The 20778-nt window shown below is 36.9% G+C and overlaps 2 protein-coding genes across 3 annotated transcripts; one reads left to right on the forward strand and one right to left on the reverse strand.

Moving 5' to 3' along the window:
* The first annotated feature begins 1342 nt into the window (after positions 1-1342).
* On the forward strand, positions 1343-9907 carry LOC117914334. Its single transcript, XM_034829634.1, has 3 exons — positions 1343-1688; positions 2552-2676; positions 9313-9907. Exons 1-3 carry the CDS (start codon positions 1523-1525, stop codon positions 9598-9600), a joined length of 579 nt encoding a protein of 192 aa, XP_034685525.1. The 5' UTR covers positions 1343-1522; the 3' UTR covers positions 9601-9907.
* A 92-nt stretch (positions 9908-9999) lies between these two features.
* LOC117914333 (mitochondrial thiamine diphosphate carrier 2-like) lies at positions 10000-20731 on the reverse strand. 2 transcript variants are annotated; one of them, XM_034829632.1, is made up of 8 exons: positions 20610-20731; positions 20187-20325; positions 16240-16356; positions 15214-15325; positions 14327-14454; positions 13094-13246; positions 11107-11253; positions 10000-10599 (listed from the first exon to the last, which is right to left on the reverse strand). In XM_034829632.1, the coding sequence occupies exons 2-8, from the start codon at positions 20301-20303 to the stop codon at positions 10381-10383; spliced, it is 993 nt and encodes a 330-aa protein (XP_034685523.1). In that variant the 5' UTR covers positions 20304-20325; positions 20610-20731; the 3' UTR covers positions 10000-10380. The 2 variants fall into 2 exon arrangements, with proteins under 2 accessions (XP_034685523.1, XP_034685524.1); XM_034829633.1 differs by having other exon boundaries at positions 20187-20379.
* Positions 20732-20778: the final 47 nt, after the last annotated feature.

The following is a 20778-nucleotide window of genomic DNA, read 5'->3' on the forward strand; positions in this document are numbered from 1 at the left end:
TCCTACATTTTTTTATAATATGGTTTTTGCTTCAATTTGCAACCAAACTGTTTTGATATTGGGATGTCTGTAGAAGCTACTTGAACAAGGAAAGGCCCCAGGTTTTCATTGGATTTAGTTTCAACAATGGGGTCTTGCCTCTGTTGTAAACTAGTGACAGAGACATCAAAATGACGAACTTTATTTATTATTATAGATCATACCAGATCTTGACCGAGCATGCCTACAATGTCACATTGATTAGGGAAAAAGTTTTGACATTGTAGATGTTATAGGCTCGTTCTAAAGGTATAGAGATGTTTTAAACCCATAAAGGTTCATGGGATCCAAAGGGGATAGCATTTACATGAATGGAAATGAATAATTACAAATGGTCTCCCAGTCAATCTTCAACCCCAATGAGGCCTCATAAGAGAGAGATTTTGTCTATCTGAATGATCTCATGCTTTTGTGGAACATTACAAGGAAATTATGTCTTTACTAGGAAATGAATATAATATATTGGTGGAAGAAGTTTTGACACTATATATGGTGGGTTCCTTCGAACTATATAAATATGATTTAAAGTCTTAATGACTTATTGGAAACATGTTTTAAAGTCGTGGGGACTTATTAGACAAAGAGCGTAGAAAATCAAAGAAATTTTTGTGTGCGAAAATGAAAGTGATATCTTACGTTAATTATGGAAAGAGTTTCAATATTATATGTATTACTAGTTGAATGTGATATCTCACATCAATTCTGGGATAAAGTTTGAATAGTAAGTTCTTCCCAAATATATATGCACGTTTTAAAATCATGAAAACTTATTGGATCCAGATGTAATAAAAACGATATACATCCAATAGGGGATGAATATCATATTCTATATCGATTAGAGAAAGAAGTTTCAACCCGAGTTCTTCCAAATTGTATAAACATGTTTTAAAGTTGTGAAAACTTATCGAAAATGTATTTTAAAGTGGTGAGGATTTATGTAGTTTAAAACAAACAATATCTATAATCAAACGAGTCAATGAGAAGGAGAAGCGAATGGTCAATGGAGTCATTGTTTTACTTGTTGGGCTTGTAGCATGACCCATTTTTAAAAAGCCGAGGATGTGGATGTGGGCTTTGACATTTCTGGGGCGTAAAACACTAGCAATTAACTCTTCATTTAAACATAGGCCACTATTTTGCAACCCCGGGCCCAGCAAATCAGGTCCATGACCCTGATAAACACACCACCCCAAAGCCCAAACCATAAGATGAAAAGCAACCACGTGGCCGACAATGAGCCAACCCACGTGGCAACTTCTCCCCACATTTCAGGCCGTGCCCGTAATAACCAGAGAGACGTGTGCTGGCCATCTTCTACCGCTCTCTCCAAACCCTAACCTAAGGTTTATGAAATGATCAGGGCTCTGGCTATCTATGAATTGGTCTAGGGTTCCCGTGCAATTCCTCCAGAGATGATTTTCTCCATACACTGTCCGTACATTTAGTGTGTGTCTCTGTCTGAAGTGCCACTGCTGAGACAAGAATGGGCCAGGCGTTTCGTCGAGCATCGGGGAGCGTTCGGCGTGCGGACTTGGATCCATCGTCTTCGTCGCACTTGAAGAACGTAGGAGATCGGCGGCCGCCGACTGTGCCCGTCGACAAAGTCGGTGTCTCGAAGACTCGTGATGATATCGGTTCTGGCTCCTCGGGTAAGAACTTTTTGTTGAAGGTTTTGTTTGGTTGGTTTCTGAGAAAGGAAAGAACATGTTTGGTTGGTAAGAACTTTTTGGAAAAAAATTTCTTCCTCCTGACTTATAAAATCAATGCAAAACTTTCTGGTTTCTAGAGCAATAAAAATTGCTTCCACCCAAATTTTCATTTCTATGCACTATAAATCTCCTTTGGTCTCTGGCTTACCTTTAGATGGAACTGGAGAACCCAATTTCAGTTTTTGGTTGCTTGAACACTTCAAACCTATTAATTTACTTGAATTTGAATTTGGTATCCCTAAATCCTGAAATATTAAATCCAATTCTGTGAAGCTAAAGGCAGACTTGCAAGTTTCATATTTGTATATCTATTATCATCGCTAGATTGAATAATCAAATATCCCACGGCAGCTTGTTTACTTCTTATTGAAATGGATGCATCTCTTTCAACACCATTTTCCGGAAGAACTCCCAATCCTGTACCACCTTAGCATGAGAAAATTTTCTGCTTTACTGAATTTAACTTGCCTTGGCCTTGAGGCATTTTGCAAATATTCCACACGTGTGTTATTGTCTGCCTGTAGACCAAGAAACTGCATCTAAGTCCTATCTGCCACACAAAACTGGTATCGTGTCTCTCATGTCCGAAGGTCCCATGGGTTTGCTATTGTCAGGGGAAAAACCTATGACATCGCTAAGAAAGGAGCAAAAGGCATTTAAGAAGCTTGAGCATTGTAATAGAATCTTTTCAATATTGATTTTGAAAAACTGTAGAAAATATGGACAACCATGGAATAGGAATAGTAAGATTTAAAATTTTGATTCCATTTGTATTAATTGGTGATTCTTTTTCTTTGTTTAAGAGGGTGCCCCGAGATTTAATTCTGAAAATGTCCTCGAGGAGCGAGATCCCCAATATGATGCCATGCTTAGTCAGATGGTGGGTAGAATCAGATCTAAGTCTGGAGGGAGACTTGAGATGGGTGAGGTGAGCTAGTAAAGTTTCTCTAGTCTTTTGTTGACTTTTTGTTGCTATCATAACCCAACAATGTTATTTCTCAAATTTGCATCAATCCTTTTATTTGTTTATTTATTTATTTTCTTTTTAGTTTCAGTCATTTAAGCAGTTAGGATTACCTGCAAACATAACTTTTGATTGTGATCTTCGAGACAAGTAGGTATAGGGAACTGTCCAGGTCGTACAACTGCTTTTGAATGAAATCTTTCATGCTCTGAGTAGAGGACATGCACATCACTCATCTTCTTGGAGAAATTCACTCTTTTTTTCATAAAAAATCTTCAAGAGAAATTCACATTATATGTGATTTTTGTAATTTTATATACTCTTTGTGATAATTTTGAACATGCATTTTTTTGCCCTTATGAATCATGTTACGCAGCACTGTATGCTATGATGATCCCAAATTCTATTTAATGAGTGATTGCTCTTGATGAAAGCATTGTTATGGACACAATATGTCCTAGTTAAAAAGCTGAAATTGCTCTGGTAGCAGCTTCTCTGGTAGTGTGCTGACTCTTTCTAGGGATTCTGAGTTATGATCTTGTACTCGTAGTATGTGGCTGGGGAATATTTATCACTGAACACAGTTTGAGAGAGGAATGAAAAATCCTTATTATCTTCATTAAGAAAAAATGAAAAATAGGAATACAAATGCCTATTTATATACAACGATGTGCTGAATTCTAGCTACAAAATAGGAAATAACAAACTCTACAACTAACTTTCTATAAACGAAGAACAAACTTTTTTTAAAATACAAGTAAATAAAGCTGAATTATCCTAATTATTTATGCACTAAAATAAAATAAAACTAATTCCTAAACTTCTGAAATCTTCAACACTCCCCCACAAGTTGGTTCGCATTTGACACTTGTTAATTATGCAATTAAACATCCCTTTATGAACTCCTTTGGTTAGAACATCTGCTAATTGTTTTTTAGTTGATATACAAGGCATGCAGACCAGTCTGACTTCCATCTTCTCCTTGATGAAGTGATGGTCCACTTCAACATGCTTGGTTCTATCATGTTGAACTAAATTATGAGCAATGTTAATAATTGCATTATTATCACAATAGAGCTTCGTCAGTCTCGTACTAGGAATTCTTAGGTCTTCAACCAAAGTTCACAAATACCACGAGGTGCTACTTTGAATTCAGTTTCAACACTTTTTGCAACAACAGATTGCTTTTTGCTCCTTCAAGCCACTAAGTTTCCTCCAACAAAAGAACAGTAACCTGAAGTAGATCTCCTATCTGTTATGCTCCTAGCCCAATCAACATCGGTGTAGGCTTAAATGTAAATGCTATTGTTGCTTCTAAACATTAAGCCTTTTCCCCGACCCCCTTTTAGGTACTTAAGAAGTCAATAGATTGCCTCAAATTTGGAGAGTGCATGAATTGGAGGTACTTAAGAAGTCATCAAATAACTTATATCTAGCCAAGTATGAGAGAGATATATCAGTTTTTTCACAAGCTTCTAATAGCTCTCTTTGTCAACAAACTCTCTTTTGGTAACCCTAATTCGAAAATAGGATCAATTGGAGTCTCTGCCAATTTACGCCCTAGCAATCATGGTTCAAAATCACAGTATCGGTTGCTAACTCAGATGGTCTTGAGGCACATCAATTTCAGCATTTGGACACGAGTATCAGGCAATACACAAAATAAGATAGTTAAAAAGTTCAAAAAATTATAAAAATATTATAAAAATTATTTTTTAAAATAATATAATTAAATAAATTAAGAAACCAATAAACTTAAAAATATATTAACATAATAATAAATGGAATGGTTTCATAAATTATTAACAATAAATTAGCATATAAAATAATACACTATATATATACCATTACCATATAAAATAATACATTACCTAAATTAAAGCAATTCATACCATACTTGCCCATCAGGGTAGCCCAATTGGTTAGAGCGAATACTGAAAGTGTGGTCTTAGTAAGTGGCACATGGTCGTAGGTTCAAATCATGTCACTGATAATACCTTGAATTTACCCAGTGTTGGTTGTTGTGGGGCGGTCAGCACCCTGGGGTTTGGGTCCCCATAAAGATTCCTAAGGGTTTGGTCATAGAAGGTTCCTTGATTATCAAAAAAAAAAAAAAAAAAAAGGCAATTCATACCATACTTAACATATAAAATAATAATCTTCAAATTCCTAATTCCAAATACCGTTGGCATATAAGGCAAATTGATGCACATGTGCATACATGAGCATTTGAAGTAATAAATCATTCTTATATAAAACAATATGTTTAGGCTTTTTCTTTAAATTCTCAATCCCAAACACCATTAACCCAGACCACGAGAGAGGATATCCAATTTGTAGAGGCAAAGAGCCTCCTTTGGCGCATACCCGCACCACACCACAGAAGCAAGGAGAGGCAACACCAAGATGCTAAAATTGTTATTGATGGAAGAATATGATGTTCCTCACTAGTCATATAGTCACCACAACATCGTTGGCATGAAGGATTTTTTTGTTTCTTTTTCTTCTTCATTGTCATGGGTCTTGAAAAAAAAATTCCTTTCGAAGAATCTTTGATTTTTCGAAGATTTCTCGAGTTTGATAGCTCTTTGTTGTGATTTAAAAGGGAAAAAAGATCATTTTTTTTTTTTTGTTTAATTGGAGAATATTTCAATAACTCAAACAATTTAACTCATAACCTCGACCAATTCAATCAAATTTAACCTGTTCTTAGCCAAGTTTGTGTTGATGGTATCAGGTATCAAACTCGAGTTACTCGACACAAAAAGGTCTAAGGCAAATACAACTCGGTTAGGTCATACCAAGCTCAGCTAATACTTTGAACCTTGCTAGCAATCTAGTTTCTTTAAGCAAATCCAATGTATACTTCCTTTGTGACACAAAGATACCTTCTTTGGATCTAGCAAACTCCATTCCCAAGAAGTACCTCAAGGTTCCTAGATCCTTGATCTCAAACTCTTTAGCTAGAGAATTCTTCAATCTCTTCAATTTAGCTAGATTAACTCCAATAAGGATGATATCATCCACGTACACTATTAGTATAGCAAGCTTACCATCACTAAAAGGATTGTAAAAGGGAGCATGATTTGTCTGGCTTTGTGAGTACCGTGCAATCTAATGGACTTAGCAAATTTGTCAAACCAAAGCTATTGGTGATTATTTCAGTCCATAGAGTGATTTTTTCAACCTACTCACCTTTTCACTCCTAAATATTCTTTCAAAACTTAAGAGATAAGACCATATGAACTTCTTCTACTAATTCACCATTTATAAAAGCATTCTTGACATCTAACTACTGTAAAGACCAGTTCAAGTTGGCTACAAGGGACAAGAGAACTCTTATTGTATTCAGTTTTGTAACTGGTGCAAATGACACCCAACCTATTCTTTGTTAATTATGAAATTCTTTGAAAATTCTTTGGGCTTCAGATTTTTCTCTCATTAAATACACCCAACCTATTCTAGTATGATCATCTATGAACATGATAAATCATCTCATACCTACGAAATTTGTCGCCCTTGAAGGTCCCCATATATCACTATGAACAAAAGCAAAAGGGTAGGATTCCTTGTAAGGTTGCAATTGAAAAGAAACATGATGATATTTAGACAATTGACAATTTCACATTGAAAAAATGATGGATTTTTATTCTTGAACAAAGAAAGGAACAATTGTTTTAAATATTGAAAACTTGGATGGCCTAGTCTATAGTGCTATAACATTATTTGATTTTCTGTAGAAAAAGAAACTTCACCACTACTTATAGTTTGAGCTTATCTACTCTCAAGGGAATCCTCATCAAAATATCAACCTCTCTAGCACTACCTATCATTATCTTCAAATGCATGTCCTAAAATTTGCAACAAAAATGTGAGGATTGTGCAATGCAATCGGAATCCATTGTTAGTTTACTAACAAACAAAAGGTTGCGTACAAGACTAGGAACATGAAGGACTGATTTTAGAGTAAGATTCTTAGAAAAAAATATAGAACTTTTCCCTGTAGCTAGAGACAAGGTACCATCTGTAATCCTAATCTTTAAATTTCCAAATCATGAAATATAAGATTAGAAAAGTCGAAATTGACTAATCATATGATCTGAAGCACTCGAATCAATAATCCAAAGTGTAAAAAAAGAAATAGAACTTAGGGCTCTAAGAAGAATACATTTATAGGCTATAAAGTACATGGGGGATTTTGAAAGGACTGATTCATCAACTTGTGCAAGTGTTCAAGTTGTTCTTTGCTAAACAATGATAGCTCAATGTTACTTTGAGTTTATGTCAGTGATTGCATTCCTTAGGTTCTTCTGCAGGTTTTTTCCCTTTCCAATTTGATGCTTTACCATGCAGCTTCCAACAGGCTTCCTTGGTATGCCTTGGTTTGTTGCAAAAATCGCACCATCTTCCTTGTTCAGCAAACTTCTCCCTCTAGCTAATGGTTGCTATTCTAACTTCAGTTGACAAACCTTTCATAGTAGAAACACTAAGAGCAGAATTTTTAAAGCCATAATCGGTTTAGTTATCTTGCCTATCATCACGGTTCCTCTACTTTCTTCCCTTTGGACTTCTGAGAACCCCAACCCTTAAGGGGATATTTACAGGGTTCTCCCTTAGGCTTAAGTGACTAGAATCCACTAAGGGATTTGATCACTTAATCTAATTCAAAATGGGTTCTAATTGATTAATTAACCCAACAAAGTTTACTAATTAATTAATTAGCCAAATCTAGAGACCTTGTTCACTTACCCCTGTACAATCCTACGTAATTACCAAAATGGCCTTATGCCCAAAAGTGAACCTAGAGCTAATTCAACCCTCAAAAAACCATGCGAACAAGGCACATGAGCTCAAACAGGGACTATTGGGACCTATAAAATAGTACTAGCTCTCTTAAAATCCAATTCTAAAGTTAATTCAACATCCTACTACAAAAAATCAACAATACTCCAATACCCTATGTAAATAACAACGAAACACTAAGTGCTCGAGTCCATGACCTGCTATCCATTGCATTCAATCTCCCTTCCCCATGAACTGGTGCCCATAGTATAACAAGGTGAAAGTTATCAACCTTTGAAGACTTTCCTCGAGTTATAGATCTTCCTGTTCAACTGATATGTCTTAACTTTCAAAGAACCTACGTCAAGTTCCATTTAAGAAACTATTATGACCATAGTTTATATGAACATACTTCTTTAGAATCACCCAATGGGACAATTTGTCTCAATCCTATGAGATATCATGATGCCTTTATTAAGAATTCTTATTGCTACCATATCCAATTCCTTATTCAAACCTACAAGAAATTCAAATATTCTTTATGTCTCAAGCATCTTAAATCAAGCATTATCAGTTACAGAACTCCATTCAAGATCATAAAACATGTCTAGTCCATGCCATAAACTTTTTAGGATACTACAATACCATGAATGCATGTTAAGAGAAGAATGAAATTTTCTTATTATTTTCATTAAGAAAAATAGGAATACAAATGGCTATTTATATACAACTATGTGTTGAATTCTAGGTACAAAATAGGAACTAACAAACTTTGCAACTAACTTCTTATAAACTTGGAACAAACTTTTTTAAAAATACAAATAAATAAAACTAAATTATCCTAACTACTTCTTCTAAAATCTTCACAATCACATTTTGCCATGATGGCATTACTCAATTCTGCCGTTGAGAAGAGAATAGACGAGCCTTCTATAGCAACATTACCAAGTGGTCACTCCCTTCTTTTTATCTTGCTTTTGGCCCCTTCTACATGCTGGGTCTATGGAATTTTTACATGATTTTTGGGCAAATTCTGGTTTCATACTAGAAGATACTCCCATATATGTGACAAAAACCTTGTACCTTTTTTTTCTGTCTGCATTTTCTCGATTAGGAAAATCAGCGCAAATCAGTATATTTCAGGATATTTGCACCTTAGTTTAATGATGTTTTTTCTTTTTTTGGTGCGCCTGATCATACTGTCCTGGTTGCCTGCTGTGCTTTCACATCCACTGTGGTGTTTCCCATTAGATCTCATAGGATTACAAAATAAACTAGTTAGTGTCTCTACAGTGATAAATGCATATTGAGATATTCTCAGAATTTTTGAAGGTGTCCATGCATCCAGATGAAAGTATTAGAAAAGCCCAATTGGGTGCTATAAGTTCGGTGATTACTGGTTCATTCTCTACATCCCTACGTATTTAAACCACAGAATAATTCATGATTGCAGGATACAATACATGTAGTCTCTTGTTGGTAGGTTAAAAAAACCCAGTAGATCCTGTTAAGTGGGAATGGTTGTGCCTGGCTGAAAAGGATATCAAGCCATTCACATACTGAGAAATAATCAGAATTTTTTAAGTTGTTCATCTGTTAAATGGGAATGGTTGTGCCATTGGCTGAAAGAATATCGAGCTTTTCTGAATGCGCTGAAATTTAAATAGCATATCTCAGTGTTGGTGGCTAGGGTCTTCAAGAAACTTTTTTTGTATCGAATGACAAAAAATTGGCATTGAAAGACGGTCTGCAACATATTTATCATTGTGTCCATTAATTAGGTTCTTCAGTTATTAAACTTTCAGGATTTTGTTGCAGGCATTGGTGGGGGGAAGATATAATAGGCCCATGCCTAAGCTGCGAAATACAAAACCAGAGTCTGGAAGGTATGAAGAAAAACCAGCTCCGTCAGGAACCCTGAATGCAGCACAGCTGCGACACATCCTCCTCTTGCATCAAGGAAAGGCCGATGATCATGATGGGCCTATGAATGTTGAACAAATTGCTGAGAAATTTCGAATTGATGCCACCATGGTTCAAAGCATCTTGCAGTTCCTATCACTGCCTCCTGAAGATTGTACTAAGCAGAAAAACAATCGACAATGACACCCCTTTGGGATGTTCGGTTGAATGGATAATGGATCCTACAGGACACACTACATCTGTTGAAGTTTCTTCGGCTAGTAAAATTGTTGATACCCTCAAGTTATAGAGCAAGTGCTAGCAGTTACTAATCCCTGCAAATTTTGTATAATAACTCCATGTGTTCAGGTGATAAGCTATAGTTTCGCATGGCATTTTATGAGGGCCATGAGAACTATTTGTTTGCATGAATAATTGAGAGCAACATTTAACACAGGATTGTTGGAGTGTCGAATGCAAATGGTTTCGCCTTCTGCGCCTCTTGATTCAAGAATTTGTTTTTTCTGGTTGATTATTTTTGAGCTTTGATTTTTATCATTTTTTTTCCACAAAAAACCTAACATTAGCAAGGAAATTGTGGACTGGCTATCCAATTAAGATGAGCTGCATTATGAATATGATTAGGGACAATATCAAGAGTAGTATAACATTCTACATCTTGCAAAAATTCCATGGCCGGAAGAAAACAAAAAAGGAAAAAAAAGGCAGCCGCATTACACTATTGAAAACCTACTCAAAGAAACAGCACCATTAGCACTTGGATTCAGTTCCATGTGAGCCGGTGATCTAAAATTGTAAAGTTCATCGAATATCTGCCATTCTCCCCATAACCGGCTACGGCTATAATCCAATGCTTTATGAATCAAATGGTATAGCTATGACCCTTTGTGTTCCTTCTACAAGGGTCGTCTAATAAACATGAGCAAAAGAATGAGATGATCCTGCATAAAGAATCAGTCAATGTCAAGTCACCATGGACTCTAGCCAGTCCGATGTAAATTCGTAGGCCACAAATGTTACAGCACCAGCTGGTGCAGCTTTGATAATTGATGGGACAATGCCCTTGTAAAGACCAGCCCAACCCTCCACAAGCAAGATTTGTCGTAGGGCATCATACATATTTGTGTAAGCACGATGCTCAACCCGAGCCCCATACTTTGGATCTCTTGGTAGTCCTTCAATCTGGAATAACCAAAAAGAAGAGTTATCTATGTGAGTTCTTTAGGTTGAGGTCCATGAATGTGTATGAAAGAGGGGGGGGGGGGGTTGAGGTTGGGGCAGGATTCCCCACATTACAAGTGATGGCCTTTTAGTGTTCATTTTCCTACTAAAAAATCATCTTGAGTTGACAATCAAATAATAAAAGAACCACTTGAATGTATTTTGTAGTTGGTGTGTGGACCACTACAGAATGACCTCTTACCAAGCTACAGAAAATGCTCAAAGAGGCCAGCCAAGTGGTTATCAAAGTCAACAAGCTACCATTTAGTTTATAAAATTTATAGCATGAATCAAAACAAATTTAGCTGCTTCAGATTCTTGCTAAACAATTTGTGTGTTTCATCTTTCATAAGATAAAAAAAATAGAAACCCTGACATGGCCAAACTAAAATCAAGACGATCCTAATGTTTTGCCTAATATGCTAATGCTGTGTACAGGAGGAGTACCTTAGTTCACAAAGATAGTACCTGGAATCTCTTCTTTACCACATCAAGTGGATGACAGACTGCTTTGGCACATGTGCCAGCTGCAAATCCACAAAGGAAAAGCTGGAAGCTTGAGATGCTATCTGTACCAGTTAGGTTCGCATTAGAAGATCTGTACTGGTTCCAGGCCTATGGGAAATGCAGTGAAATTTATGAGGTCCCAAAACAATATGCCTGAATTTATAACACTGATCAAAGCAAAAGGAGACATCCATCAAGAATCCAATTTAACTCCAAAAATTAATCTCTTTTTGCTCAAACAGATCTTGTCCAAAATGTAAAGTGAAACAAAACAAAACATATAAACAAAAAGAATAAGAAAGAACAACACTTTTATGTTGGACTACAAACAAGCCACCTGTAAAATGGCAAACCAATGAATGACACAAAAAGGTGGAGACTCCAGAATCTGGCAAGGAAATGCTATCGCACAGGGTGAGTATTAAGGTATATACAGTTAAACCTCAACAAATTAATAACCTTAGGACCAAGGAAAATATATTAATTAAGCAATTATTAATTTATCAAGGTATTCCTTATTTTTCCAAAATATCATATGTAATATCATTTTATTGTAATTGAGTGAATTAAATATTCCGTTTTACAAACTAACTATTTTCTGTGTATTTTGTTTAGACAAGTAAAATTCATGAATCTACTTATTCTTCCAAAGTATTTAGTTTCCAAAAATATAACATTACATTGTTTAAGCAAATAACACTAGACACATTTTTTACAAAGGCCTCCTAGCCAAATCAAATCGTCATATATGAAACTACACAGATTTTTTCTATAATATATTATCTTATAAGTTTAACGAATTATAAATTTAGCACATTGGTCCCAATTCAGGACTGACAAAAAACATTTTTTAATCGAGGTTAACAATTTATTGAGGTTCTGCTTTATATATATTGAGCAAAAAACCAGAACTTAAATCCTCAGAATGCAGGCAATGAAACCAACAATTGCCAAGTTCACAACAAGAATCTGCAAGCTTGAATTGACCTTTCATTGAAACATCATAGCATCCAAACAACCTAATGCATCATGCAGAAATTTCTATGGCACTGCACACCTACTTAGGCTTTTTTTCTTCTGTTTTTTTTTTTTTTTTTGATAGGTAAGAGCAAAAAGTGTATATAAATGTAGGGGAGACACCAAAACAGCACCCCCAAGTATACAGGACCTACTTAGGCTTATCAGTTGTGCCAGGATGAGCCAGGCTGATGGTCACTCAAGATCAGCCCAAACAACAATATCATAAGCTTGAACTTAGCTTAACCCATTTTTAGTTCACACTCCTTAATCCAATCTCAAACCTAGCATGAGCTTCAGACCAATCTGAGTTGAACAGTTCTTTGTTTTTTCATGAAAAAACCTAGTTACAATGTAAAAGAATTCCAGTTTGCTGTACAATAACCTGAACTTGAAACTAAAATATCATAATGCAAGCTCCTACCCATCTACATAAACAAATGCTGTACAATTTGGATACAATATAAATATTTAATACACATTTTTTTTGATAGATAAAACAAAAAGGTAAATTAAAAGAAAGGAGCCCATGAGGAGTCCCAAAGCATACAGGATTATAAATATTTAATATACATGTAAGATACAAAAATTACTAAGATACTTTATGTTGAGCCAAGCTTTACACTGAGCTAAGAACAGGTTAAACAACACACTAACTCAAGGTCAGGCCAAATATTTTGACAAGCTTAGTTCAGCCCAGGTTCAAACCAAGCTAATCTGAAAACAATTTCAGGCCTAATGAGTATCAGCTTGGCCCAATAGATCATCTTATACCAAACATACCATTATATCAACTAACCAGTTTGATGAATTGATATTCAAAACTGTTGGTCCCTCATTTTAATAAGACTTCACTTTGTCAAGGCAGCAAAATCACATTTAAAATAGGAAGAATTGATTCAAAGTATGGAAGGGATTAATAGAAACTCACCATGGTCCAGCGTTTAAACATATCATAGGTGCCAAACTGCAAGCCAGCATAAGGAATAATCTCAACCAGCGTTGGTGACAACCCAGCATACAGCCCTTGAAAGCCACGAGTTCTGATTATATCAAGGAATGCAGACCTCATTTTCGGATACACCTGAAGAGAGGTACATCATCTAAGCGTATTCACAAGAATCTTCACTTACATGCATGTAGAGATTCTCACATTAATGGATTTCCCCAATTTCTGAATCATTCAGTTACAAATTTTTTACTGCACTCATAGTCCATGAGGAGAGTATGAAGAATGTTTTATGATGGAAAGCACGAAGACCTCTTCGAGGATTCAAGTTATCTTTTACAGCAAACAGCAAAATAATCATGCGTCACAATACATGCTCTGAAGTTGATGAATAATTGGCAAAGGCTGATGCTAAAGAATTTTAAAAAACAAAATAACAACAACACATGATACGTTAACAATAAATAATGCATTATCAATTAGAACTCCACTATTAGCACCAACTTTTAATCTTCTTGAGAAAATCACACTCACCCCCCTAAAGATATTCTAAATGGTAGAAATTGCCTCAAGGTTCCCCAAATAGCAATAATTTCTCTGTGGTTTACCGAATTTGATAGGAACATCCTTTCTGTTAGTTGAGTATCCTTTCAATGACATCAGCATTAAGTGACCACTTGGCCTATGATTGCCTGCTTATTCATCAACTTGAGACACGATTCAAGGTCTACGGCTGCATGTACCGCATTTCCATTCACTGGAATGGAGTCAACTACATTCAGCACCAAAACTCTGTAAAAGCAGCCATAGCTGCTCCCTTAGACCCTCTTAGGCAACCACTCCAAAAAGAGTACTATTTTTCATTTTCTTTTAGGGCATGTTTAGCTGTAGAGAAGAGAAAGTGTTCAAGAAAGGAAAGAAATCAAAATGCTCCTTGCTTTTGCCTCACTAAAGGGGCAAAGACATGATCCCTTTTTGCAAATTATGGTCAACTGACAGAAGGAAGCTCCCTTCTAAAAACCAGTAAACTGCAAGGGATGTAATGACATTCTAGCAACCAACCTGAAATCATTTGGAAGCTTAAGGGGAGGTAAATGTGATTTCCTCTCATTTTTTTAACCACAAAAAAAATTGTCATGGTTTGCAAGGTTTAAAATTTTTACTTTATTAAAAAACACAAAGGGGCAGTTGTTTGCACATATTTAGATGCTATACCTTTGGCTCACCCTGTGAGGCTAATAGGGTTCGTAAAAGATCAAACGGATATGATCCAACAGTAGCTGCACATCCTGCTAATGCCCCACTGACAAAAGACAGATAAGGGCTCAAATGAATGTGATCCTCTGCATCCGACCAAAACAAGAAGCGGGTCATTACATGCTAAAGATGTGAGAAACAGAAGAAAGACCAAGATTTACTCAAAGTAGAAACTCCCAAGTAATCAATGTCTTGACATGTCTAACAGCATGCAGACCCTCTAAAGCTTATACTGAACAGTATTTAAAAGGAACACAACTAAACCCCTAATGCAGCACCTTATTTACCAGAAGATATCAAAACATGTTCTCAATCATTGCATTAAATTGGAGGATTCCGTGGCAGTAATTAACTTATAACCCCATTTAGCTTCAACTTATGAAGGAAAAAACATGAAAAGTCAGCAACCACTTCCAATAGAGAAGGCATTTAAACAAGTCAAATCCTTTTCATTTGGTGAAATGTAGGAGCTCTAACTAAGTCACCAGTAAATCAAACTGATTGGAATATTGAGCTAAAATCAGCTGAATATACTTGACTTCATTTAGAATAATCCAAACAATACAAATCATATTTTGAATATTATAAAATTAAATCGGAAGTTGTAAAATCTAATTAAGCATAAAACCACTTTTTCAAAAAGCATGGAGACAATCATTACCCATGTACTATTAAACATTAGTGTAGGAGTAAAACATTGCTGGAAAAATAACAAAAATCCAAGAAATAAATAGGGCATGACAATAATGATAAAGAAGATAATGTGCATGATCCGCCCTGTAAAGTAGAAGTCCTTATCAATGTAAAATGGAATTACACAATTATCCATGGTAGATGTTGGGTACCTGATTTGGAAGAACCAGCTGCAAATGTTTTCAATTTGTGTAGCACCGAAAACTGTATGGCAGTATATGGCATAACCATAAGTAAAGCTGGGACATTACCCCGCCAGAAACCCTGTCATGAGCAATTATCTTGAATAAAATGTACAAAAAGGACATGGATTCCTAAAATTAGCATGATATCTGTAACAAAACATTTAAGCTAGTATCAGGAAGTTATAAACTATGTACATGAAGAGAAGACAGGAGAGGAATGAAGTTCAAAACAGCTTCCCTAAACTTGCGTCAAGCATTATAACCTCCAAATATGAATATATTTTTTTTAACTCCATGTCAGCATAGATGCATTATATTAAGCTCAACAGATAACAGTGAAGTTATTTGAACAAAAATAGAAGAAACAAATAAACAAGTAGTCATTGAAGCCTGAGGCTCTGACCAGCAGGGATTTTAATTTCATAAACTATAGCAATAATTATTTAATTTTTCCACCACCCTCCCTAGGACAACTGATTTGAGATCTTGCAATCCAGAATCACATTGAGCTACTGGGAATGTTTAGAAATACAAGTTCACCCGCCTAGGCCTCAAAGACCTGATTCAAAATGCTAAATCATCAGGTAATATTTGGAAAGGCGGGGCCACCCACTTGGGCCTCAAATGTCCTGATTCAAATAGTTAAATCTTCAACCTCACTTTTAGTAGAAAGGTATATGTCAACCTATAAGTTAAGACAAACTTAATGCTTGGAACTAGTTAATTAAAGAGGGAATCACTATTATTCTCAAGAAAATATGAAGCAAAAGACCAAATTGGTTAGATAAATTTCTGGATTCAGTTGAATTGAATTCAAACATGATTCCAGAAGTTGATTGCTAAAGAAAATAAGCAACTCAAAACAGAAATTGACAGATTGTTCATAAATGTCATCCATGTAGAAGCCTAATCTCTATAAAATGAGCCAAAACAAAACTAAGAGTAAATAAATGCATTAATCCAATTTTCCATTACAAGGGGAGTGATAAATACCGGTAAACCTTCCTCTCTAAAAATGTCTTTAGTTGCTTGTAGCATGCCTGTGTATTTTGATTGTCCATGTATATCTCTCCGCAACAAAGCCCATGAAGTAGTGGGCTCCAATTGAACCTGTCAAATGGTACAGAGAACAATTTTCTTGAGTTGAAGGATTATGTTATGTAGAATTGCTACATTCCCCATAGAGTTACTATCATCATAAAGGCCTACTGCTTCCTCATCCAAAAGTCTGAAATGGGAGCACAAAACCCTACAAATAAGCAATAACATTGGATGGCTTAAATCATGGTATTAAGAACAACAACAAAAAAAAAAAGATGAATAGTTTGCTCCTTAGGTCGTTGTTCTGCTACTAATGATTTGGTGAATTGTCCTTCATCTTGGTTATGTCCAGCCTAGTTTGTGCCTCATCATAGTTCAATCCAACCTAGTCCTAATTCCTCTTACTCCATCAACTCCCAAATTTAAGTTTGCATTTCCCATATACGCATTAAAGGGATACTTTGATCAGCTTCTAGTGTTTTGTAGGGAGGACCCTCATCCTTCTCATGTTATTTTTATCCATAATTAACACACATCTTTGTTTATCCATGTATCAACCTAGTCCAAATTCCTCTTACTCCATCAACTCCCAAATTTAAGTTTGCATTTCCCATATGCAAAGTCTAAGATTCAATGGATCCTTTAGTTTCATCCTTGCAGAGAAATTGAAGGCTTTGAAGGCTATCTTAAAGTCTTGGAACAAGGATGTTTTTGGGAAGGTGGGAGTGAATAAGAAATTGGCCTTGGACAAAGTGGATTTGTGGGATGCTCAGGAGAAGTTGCGTCCATTATCAATGGAGGAACTGGAAGCTAGAAAGGAAGCAAAGGGGGATTTCGAAAAATGGGCTCTAATGGAGAAGGTTTCTTGGAGACAAAAATCAAGAGAAGTGTGGCTGAGGGAGGGTGATAGAAACACAGGCTTCTTTCATAAGATGGCCAATTCCCATAGAAGGAGAAACTGTCTGTCTAAGATTAAAATAAATGGAACATGGTTAACTAAGGAGCAAGAAATTAAAGGGGGAGTGGTTGGAGCTTTTAAGGACCTTCTGACTGATCCGGGGGGTTGGCACCCATCTATGGAAGGTTTGAACTTTAATAGGATTGGTGATGAGGAAGCAGCTAGACTGGAGGAGGTATTTTCAGAGGAAGAGGTTTTCTCTGCTCTCTCAGATCTGAATGGGGACAAGGCTCCGGGTCCAAACGGTTTCCCCCTTAGTTTCTGGCAGTTTGGTTGGGATTTTGTCAAAGAAGAGGTTATGGGTTTTTTGAAAGAATTCCACAAGCATGGCAGATTTGTTAGGAGCCTAAATTCAACCTTCTTGGTCCTAATCCCAAAAAAAGCAGGCGTCGAGGACCTTAGAGACTTCAGACCAATCAGTTTGGTGGGAGGATTGTATAAAATGTTGGCAAAAGTGTTAGCTAACAGGCTTAAGAAGGTAGTGAGAAAGGTGGTGTCTTCAGCTCAAAATGCCTTTGTTGAAAGAAGACAAATTCTCGATGCTGCCCTTATTGCCAATGAGGCAATAGATTCCTTGTTGAAACGAAATGAGAGTGGGGTGTTATGCAAGCTGGACTTAGAGAAGGCATACGATCATACAAACTAGAATTTTTTGTTGTTTGTAATGCAAAGTATGGGTTTTGGGGAGAAGTGGACCGGGTGGATTTCCTGGTGCATCTCTACAGCATCGTTTTCTGTCTTGGTCAATGGCACTCCGGTGGGTTACTTCAACAGTTCAAGGGGGTTGCATCAGGGGGAACCCCTTTCTCCCTATCTTTTTGTGATCGGGATAAAGGCTCTTAGTAGGCTCATCCTTAGAGTAGTGGGGGGAGGGTTCTTTTCAGGCTGTAGAGTAAATGGAAGAAGTGGGGATGGGGCCTTGGTCTCTCATTTGCTGTTCGCTGACGATACCTTAGTGTTTTGTGAAGCTTCCGAAGATCAGATGGTTTACTTAAGCTGGTTGTTGATGTGGTTTGAAGCCATATCAGGTTTGAGAATCAATTTGGACAAAAGTAAAATTTTGTCGGTTGGAAGAGTGGAGAATATGGAGGCTTTGGCTCTCAAGGCTGGATGTAAAGTGGGAAGGTTGCCTTCTTCTTACTTGGGGATCCCTTTGGGGGCGAACCACAAGTCTGTGGCCATTTGCAATGGGGTGGAAGAGAGATTTCGAAGAAGGCTTACCTTGTGGAAAAGGCAATTTATATCCAAAAGAGGGAGAATCACTCTAATTCGTAGTACATTGTCAAGTATGCTCATATACTTGATGTCTCTACTTCGAATGCCAAGAGTGGTTAGTTTAAGGTTGGAAAAAATTCAAAGGGATTTCCTGTGGGGAGGGGGAGCTTTGGAGAGGAAGCCTCACCTAGTTAATTGGGATACTGTTTGTTTGGACAAAAGGAAGGGTGGCTTGGGAGTTAGACGTCTATCTACTCTCAATAGGGCCCTTTTATGTAAGTGGAACTAGCGCTTTGCGAATGAAAGGGAGAATCTTTGGAGGTCATTAGTAGGAAGTTCGAGGAGGAAGAAGGGGGTTGGTTTACTAGAGAAGTTAGGGAGGGTTATGAAGTAGGCTTTTGGAAGGAAATAAGGAAGGAAGGTGCCCTTTTGCAAAACAAAGTCGTTTTTTTTATGGGGAATGGTAGAAGAGTGAAATTTTGGAAAGATAATTGGTGTGGGAACCTCGCCCTCTGTAATTCTTTTCCCTCCTTGTATGCTTTTGCTTCCTCTAAAGAGGCTTGGGTAGTGGAGTTTTGGGATCCTTCGGGAGAGGAATGGGTTTGGTGTCCTAGATTCTCTAGGCCCTTCAACGATTGGGAGGTGGAGGAGGTGGAGAGGTTACTTTTGACAATCCGAGGAAGAAGGCTTATTCCTCTTTTGGAAGATAGAATGTTGTGGAAAGAGACTTCAAATGGGATTTTCTCAGTCAAATCCCTTTATAATGATCTAGCTTCAAGAAGAGTTGATCAATTCCCTAATGGTATGATCTGGAGCCCTTGTGTGCCTACCAAAGTGAGCTTTTTCGCTTGGGAGGCATCTTGGGGTAAGGTGCTTAATCTGGATCAGCTTAAAAAGATGGGTCGGATTCTTGCTAATAGATGCTTCCTTTGCTGTGAGGAAGAAGAGTCAATTGATCATATTCTTATGCATTGCACCAGGGCCAGAGTTTTATGGGAGTTATTGTTTGCCCTTTTTGGAGTTACTTGGGTCATTCCTTTTTCGGTTAGAGATATCCTTATTGGATGGCGTGGCTTTAACTTGGGCAAGAAGCGTAGAAAGGTGTGGAAGACAACCCCTTTGTGTCTTTTTTGGGCGGTTTGGAAGAAAAGAAATAGGATTGCTTTTGATAATGAGGATTTTTCGATTCATAGGTTGAAAAATTCTTTTGTTTGTAATCTTTGGTCGTGGACTAAGTCGGTTGTAAATGAAGGTCCTCTTCCTTTACTCGGTTTTTCTTATTGGCTAGGCGCTAGTTGAGGGTTGGTTTTGTATCTTCTCTTCTTTTGTTTGTGACTTAAGGTGCCTTTTGTCCCTTGTATGCTTTTGGGTTAGCCTCAAGGTGCCCTTTTCTAATATATTTCTGTGTTTGCCTATCAAAAAAAAAATATACACCTTAAAGGGATGCTTTGATCAGCTTCTAGTGTTTTGTGGGGAGGACCATCGTCCTTCTCATGTTATTTTTATCCATAATTAATGCATCTTTGTTTATCCATATATATATATATATAGGGGTAAACAACCTAGTCCTAATTCCTCTTACTCCAACTCCCAAATTTAAGTTTGCATTTCCCATATACACCTTAAAGGAATACTGTTCTACAATATAAAAAGAAACAATGCTGTTCAAAAATCCAATCCAAAACAAACTTCTGCAATCACTAAGAAACCCAGAACCGAAATTTACCTGGAATCTGATTTTGATGACATCAAGCGGCGAAGTAACCGTCCTCGATATCCCACCGGCTATTGCACCCGCGGCAGCATCAATGAACGCCCGTTTCAGCTGCCCAGGCTCTTCCATCCCCCCCGAGTTCCACTATAACCTAAAAACCCGTTGCAAAAACACCCTCAAATCCACCGTAAACCCCTACACACACCTTATACCATCCAAAAAAAAAGGGGGAAAGACGAACAAAAAGCGTGGAAAATCTTGAGAAAAAACGATTGGGCAGGCCCACGTAAAATTCACATGAAACAATAGTGAATGAAACGGAATCAAACAAAGCAGAATGGAACCCCACCTCCGGAAAACTAGGGTTTTCATGCTCTTATTGTGAGAACAGGGAAAAGCGTAAAAAGTAGAGATTGTACGGGTCAAAAAGGGTACCTGTGAAATGGAAAAGGATGGAGAATAGCCGCCATTGAAATTGGGCAGAGAACCATAAATATATATAGAGAAAGAAAGAGTATCGGGATATCGAGAGAGGAAAATATTGAAGGGATTTAAGAGGAAAGTAACAGATGGGCCAGTATCTCACCGCCTCTTTTATTCGATA

Source organism: Vitis riparia, chromosome 5, assembly GCF_004353265.1.
Source record: "Vitis riparia cultivar Riparia Gloire de Montpellier isolate 1030 chromosome 5, EGFV_Vit.rip_1.0, whole genome shotgun sequence".
In the NCBI taxonomy this organism is placed as follows: Eukaryota; Viridiplantae; Streptophyta; class Magnoliopsida; order Vitales; family Vitaceae; genus Vitis; species Vitis riparia.

Coding starts and splice junctions, on each gene's coding strand:
- LOC117914333 (XM_034829632.1), bottom strand. CDS start 20,303: ATGGAAGAGCCTGGGCAGCTGAAACGGGCGTTCATTGATGCTGCCGCG. Junction 16,357..20,186: donor TCATCAAAATCAGATTCCAG/GTAAATTTCGGT, acceptor ACCATTTGACAG/GTTCAATTGGAGCCCACTAC. Junction 15,326..16,239: donor TTAGAGAGGAAGGTTTACCG/GTATTTATCACT, acceptor TGCTCATGACAG/GGTTTCTGGCGGGGTAATGT.
- LOC117914334 (XM_034829634.1), top strand. CDS start 1,523: ATGGGCCAGGCGTTTCGTCGAGCATCGGGGAGCGTTCGGCGTGCGGAC. Junction 1,689..2,551: donor TATCGGTTCTGGCTCCTCGG/GTAAGAACTTTT, acceptor TCTTTGTTTAAG/AGGGTGCCCCGAGATTTAAT. Junction 2,677..9,312: donor GGAGACTTGAGATGGGTGAG/GTGAGCTAGTAA, acceptor ATTTTGTTGCAG/GCATTGGTGGGGGGAAGATA.